The sequence below is a fragment of the Triticum aestivum genome, chromosome 7A (genome assembly GCF_018294505.1).
Source record: "Triticum aestivum cultivar Chinese Spring chromosome 7A, IWGSC CS RefSeq v2.1, whole genome shotgun sequence".
Classification (NCBI taxonomy): Eukaryota; Viridiplantae; Streptophyta; class Magnoliopsida; order Poales; family Poaceae; genus Triticum; species Triticum aestivum.
In genome coordinates, this window is record NC_057812.1 from 714,204,492 (window position 1) to 714,210,540 (window position 6,049).

The following is a 6,049-nucleotide window of genomic DNA, read 5'->3' on the forward strand; positions in this document are numbered from 1 at the left end:
AAGTTTAGGACTTGAATCTTTATGGGATAGTGATAGCACTGTCCACCTAACCATCCAACTATAGGTTGGTTCGCGTTCTTACAATTACCTGGTACTACTCAAGTGGCTCAAGTGGCTCTGATGCATGTGCGCTACGATAGCCTCAAGTGGCTCTGCATCTGACCGATGCCGCCGAGAGTGTAGATTGTCCATGCAGAGTCAATTTAGGCAAGCCACATGGGGTGCCTTCAACATGGGATGAACCCATAATTCAAACGGATCTAGAGTCATCATATCAGACTTCACGGGCCATCTGCCGAACACCCCAATTCCTACACCAGACGGGGGACCGCCATATCCCACACTCTGTGGTGTTTGATGAATAAAACTTGGCTTTCCCCTCAAAGAAAAACCCTGAGTGCGTCGCCAAGAACCTCCACTATGGAAGCCGAAACTCGCTGATGTTGCGCCCTGTAGAGATGGTTAGCAGCCTAGGACAGCACCGTTGGGAGCAAATAGCCGACAAGCGCGTGAACACCTCATAGGCGCCATGCATCTGACTGGGTCAAGTCCGTCATGCGAAGCTGCAAATCATGATTTTGCAATTAAATGCAATGGATGACATCATAATTTGCTCAAGGAAGGGGAATAAAAAGATATACAGAAGGTATTCGCCCGTTCAATATGGTGTCAAGAAGAACACTAAAGAATGATTGCTTGAAAGCATTTGAGGAGGATAAGAGAACTCTAAATGAAATATTCAGAAGTTCTAGGTCCAAGGTATCTTTCACGATGGACATGTGGACGTCCAACCAAACCTTGGTTTATATGTGCATACCAGCACATTACATTAACGGTTGTTGGAAAATACAGATAAAAATCGTAAAGTTTGCTGTCTTCGAGACACCACACACGAGGGTAGCCATGTACAACAATGTTCTGAAGTGCACACAGGAGTGGAAATGTTGAAGACATGTTTTTTGCAACATCACATTGGACAATGGTGCGACTAATGGTGCCATGGTTAAAGTTGTTGAGAGCTAACTTGTTGGAAAAGCACATGCTATGGGGCTAGCTAGTTCATACTTCATACTCTCTCCATTTCAAAATAAGTGTTTCAAGCTTAGTACAATTTTGTACTAAAATTAGTACAAAGTTGAGACATTTATTTTGGGACGGAGGAAGTACTAGACTAGCAGTATACAGATCGAGATATGTGTGGGTGCTTAGTTGATTAATCACACGTCACGTTCTTACCCATCTACTCCCATATGGCCCCAAGTGACAACTTGTACCAACTGATCAACTGGCTCCATTAAGAACTTAAGATACAGACATAATTATATAGTACTCCTTTCATAAACTAATATAAAAGCGTTTAGATTACTACTTTAACGATCTAAATGCTCTTATATTGGTTTATAGAGGTAGTACTTAACGCAGACAAAGCAAGCTACAAGCGACATATTAGTATTGAACTGATGAAGCCGGCCGGCCGGTAGGTAGGATATTATAGTCTGCCAATCGTGGGCGGCGAAATGTTGTATATATTGGTCAGTGAGAACTTGACTCGATTAGTCTTGTTTTCATATATAATATGGACTGGTTAAGAAACAGGTTCTCCTGCTCCAGTAGCTTAGCTAATCATGTTGAGTCGTCTCTGACTCTTACCTACAGCTACAGGCTACAGTGTTGGCGCCATGGGCAGCTCTAGTATCGACATCCAAGAGATGGTGAGGAATACGAGGGAGAGACTGGAGGCCGATTTCTCCAAGCTTGGAACCAAGATCCAGAGGTTCCCACGAGGCTTACGGCCGGGTATCAATGAACGCTACATCATCCCAAGCTTCGTGTCGCTCGGCCCATACCACCATGGCTCAGAGCAGCTGCTGGAGACGGAAGAGTTGAAGCACGCGGCGGCCCACTACTTGTGCGAGAAGTCGGGCCACTCAGTTGAGGATGTCTACGGCAAGATCCTCACCATCGCCAGCGAAGCCCGCAGCTGCTACGCCGATGATGCGGTGGCGCAGTTCACGGACGCTGAATTTGCGGTAATGATGTTCCTCGATGGTTGCTATCTGCTGCTCTATATTACTGACGATGATGGATGTGCTTTACTGTTGAATCGGATGACCATGTCCACAGGGCCTTGCATGCTAAGGGACATCTTTCTGTTGGAGAATCAGCTGCCATGGTTGGTCCTCGAGGCTCTTGTGGACTTCTTTATACCATCTCCCGTGTATGATTTTGTTATTTCTTTTGCGAACAAATTCGACATAACTCCACAATGTTCACCAGCTTCCGATTCAAGTGGTACAAGGGTTTCTGTGGATGAACTAAAGAATTACAAGCCAGCACATCTCCTTGGGCTCCTCCGGTACCATCTGATCGGTGGTATGACTGTAGAAGATCACACCGACGATCTCACTTGCTCCTCGTTAGCTAGTAGTGCCATTGAGCTTGCGGAGATCGGCATCAAGCTGACTGCCAAGAATAACACATGGTGCCAATGCTTGCTGGCTTGTCAACATGGCAGCTTACGAGATGTGTGTATCCAGCAAATGGCCATCAGATGGCCTCGCCATTAGCTCATACATCTCCCTCCTGACAATGCTCATGGACAAGGAAGAGGACGTGCACAAGTTGCGAGCGAAGCACCTCGTTCGCAGCTTACTCAGTAACCACGAGCTGCTTGTTTTCTTCAAGAGTCTCGCATGCCATTTGCGCCTTGGCTACCGCTATTTCGTCATCACTGAGAAGATAGATAAGTTCAAGCGTGAAAGACCTGTGAGGATAGCCCTGCATAGGTTCGTCTACAACAACTTCAAGACAATCGTCGTCATGCTCTCTATTACTGGTGTGCTCGCAGGTATCTTCAGAACCTTGATGAGTCTCAAACAGCATCAGCCATAGCAGTCCGGGTGAAGCATGCGTGTTGTTAAATCATTTTATGATTCATCTACAGTTTTCGTGCTTATTGTGGTCTGATTGATATTGTACGCCTTTGTGTGTGTAAAATTTGCTAGCCCATTCCCTTCGATCTCTTCTTAGTTCTTAGTTAGGTGTGTGTCAAAAGTACCTAAAGTTTGTATCGTCAGTGGTTATTCAAAATATATATTGTTGTGTTATTAATTTGATATATTGTGCCTTGTCAAGCTTCAAGTCCAGCGCCTTCCCTTTTCTTAATTATATCTAGCTTCCAAGGCCAGTGTCTTCCCTTTTTCTGAGTAATGTAGGCCCTGTTCGATCTGGATGTATTCAAGTCGAGGACATATGATTGAAACAACTCATAAGAATTAGAAGATGACTGCAGCTGTGAAATGGAGGAACAAGAAAACAGAGGAAAGCTTATTAAGAGCAGAGTAGTAATGTGCCAAAGGAAAGGTTGGTCCAATCCAGTAACGAGTAGTATTTTCTAGATTTTACATTGGGTCTGACACTCCAGTGGATGTTTAAAATTCAGTGAGATCTGTAACTTTCCCATGCTTTACTAGTCCAAAGTCCAAACGAAGCAAAGGTAAGGGCATCCAACGCGGTCTCCTGTATGGGTCCGCCAATCGAGCCACCGCCCCGCCGTGAAATCGCGTGAAGCAGGAGCCGGCGTCCCCTCTCCGGCGGGTTGAGGAGCCCCCATCCACCCCTCCCCCCGCGTAACTGTGACGGCGTCCAGATCAGACTACGCGTCAAGGTGGAGGTAGTGTCGACTTCAAAGCTTCGGTTTAGAGGGACGCTGCTTCGGTGCCTTAAGGTACCTGCCTTTGGGCCTATGACAGGTGGGCCTAACAGGTGGCTGGCCCACCTATCATAGACCTGAAGGTAGGTGCCTTTAAGGCACCGAAGCTCAGTCCGGTTTAGAGTATACCCACATTCCCCTACGTTCCCGTAAAGATTGAAAACTTGTCTTCATGCAGTTTTGACTTGGATTGGAACATACAAAAACTTCCATGCATTTGGAAAGGTCCACCCAGAATTTGAGACATGTTTTTCCTGTACTCCCACCAACTAGTTGCTTCGCCCGTCTACAATAATGCCCAAAATTCATTAGAGTACAAGGACCTAAAAATCTTGTCCGAAAACAGATCATAGGAGACACGATAAACTTTCCATTTTTTTTCTCCATGAGTTGATCTCAGAACAATTGCCTGAAGGATCATGTACTAATCATCATGTGCACAATTTTCTCTTAAACATATTTTTGAGTCTTTTTTTAGGTATGATTTTCCGATGGACTAGTTGCGCATTTCAGATACTATAGACTGTAGTGTTAGTAATGTACAACTTGATATATTTTTTTGTTATATGTTCCTATTTCATTCACATGTTGTTGAAATGTTTCCTTGGTGTTTTACACGGTGTTTGATGTGGATTTTTTTCTTTGAAAAAGCACACAATTTTTCTTAAGCACCAAATTTTTTTGAATCTTATATATTTTTTGTAGGTGCACCGGTGCATATTTATTACTCCCTCTGTTCCATCATTCTTGTCGTGGTTTTAGTTGAGAACTAATACCATGACAAGAATTATGGAATGGAGGGAGTAATGAACTAGGTGCAAATTTAGAAAACCATGGTTATACAAATAATATATGCACAATTATAATGTTGGAATGTCAAATTGGGTAAACATATTTATTGTTGTTTTATTTCATGTTTGAACTGTGTGTGTTGTACTGTTGTACATGATGGTTCAGTTGGGTTTCTTTCTTAAATAATTACAACAATTTTATTTAGCACCAAAACTTTTAATCTTATTTTCATCATTTAATTAGGTCCAAAACTTTCAGTGGACCAGTGGCATATCTCGAAGACCGCGGTACCTATGCAACTCTAATGTTAGGAGTGTGCAAAAGGGTAATGTTTTTTACTTGTTATTGGTTTATCTGATGTTTTTGAATTATTTCGACGGTGTTGTACATGATCATTGATATGGAATTTCTTTTTAAAAAGTGCATTGTTTTCTTCTTCAGGACCAAAACATTTTGAACCATAGTTTTTTTCTTTTGTGCCTTTTTTTGTTAGTGGACTAGTTGCACATATAATATATGTGTGACTCTGCCGATTAGGAATGTGCAACTTTGTAAAATGAATTGTAGTTATTTCATTTCATGGTTTGATGTACATGATGGCTGCTCTGATAATTATTTTCAAAAAAATTAATCTAGCACAAAACCTTTTGATTATTATTATTAACTTTATTTTTGTTTGTAATGGATGCGGAATTTTATTTCAAAAGGTACACCATTTTTTCTTTAGCTCCAAAACTTTTCCTTTAGTTTGTAGATCTCTATTTTCAATGAACTAGTTGGGCAATTTTAACACCATAACTGCCAAATAAAATATTCATGTGCAACGCTAGTGTTTGGAGTGTGCAACTGGGGTGGTTGAACGTTGTCACACAATAGGTGCATGCAACCCTTATTTATTTATCGCCACTATTGTTCTTTCCATTGGATGCATTTTCTTCTTGGTATTTTTCCCATCACTTTTGATACAATGAGACTACCGTAGGGTGATTTAAGGCGCTACGAATTGTTTCAATGTTCCCAGGCATTATAAAACTTGACAAAATCCCAGGCTGCAAAGACAGACTGACACAAACACAAGCCCACTGAAAAACGCAAACACGGGCGGAAAAGATTGCTACTCCCTCCGTAAACTAATATAAGAGCGTTTAGATCACTAAAAGTAGTGATCTAAACGCTCTTATATTAGTTTACGGAGGGAGTAGCTTTTATTTGGCGGGGGACTACAACGTGGCTGAACATGGACTTTATTCTTCCTCATGCCTGCTACCTCAGCTGAGAACATGAGGTACGTTCACGAGAAGTGCATCGATGGACGCAGCGGCATCTGAACTCACCCCATCGATGGCGTGCGTGTCTTGGCGATTCGGGACAGGATACCTGGCTAGTTAAAGTATATGCCAGGGGAGTGGGTGGGGGGCATCGTTTAATTAGCGTATATAGGTATACGAGGCCCACATGCTGGCAGGAGACCCTGACACAAATGCAAGGACATGCTTCATTTGTCAGTACCAAGCCGACCGTTTGCACTATAGCGTAGTCTTTTTT

General features: G+C 42.7%; 1 protein-coding gene across 3 annotated transcripts; it reads left to right on the plus strand.

The window, feature by feature from the left end:
- Positions 1-1,623: 1,623 nt before the first annotated feature.
- Positions 1,624-3,118, plus strand: LOC123146949 (UPF0481 protein At3g47200). 3 transcript variants are annotated; one of them, XM_044566209.1, is made up of 3 exons: positions 1,624-2,030; positions 2,125-2,173; positions 2,278-3,118. In XM_044566209.1, the coding sequence occupies exons 1-2, from the start codon at positions 1,680-1,682 to the stop codon at positions 2,137-2,139; spliced, it is 366 nt and encodes a 121-aa protein (XP_044422144.1). In that variant the 5' UTR covers positions 1,624-1,679; the 3' UTR covers positions 2,140-2,173; positions 2,278-3,118. The 3 variants fall into 3 exon arrangements, with proteins under 3 accessions (XP_044422144.1, XP_044422141.1, XP_044422142.1); XM_044566206.1 differs by having other exon boundaries at positions 1,624-2,173; XM_044566207.1 differs by having other exon boundaries at positions 2,125-3,118.
- The last annotated feature ends 2,931 nt before the right edge of the window (positions 3,119-6,049 follow it).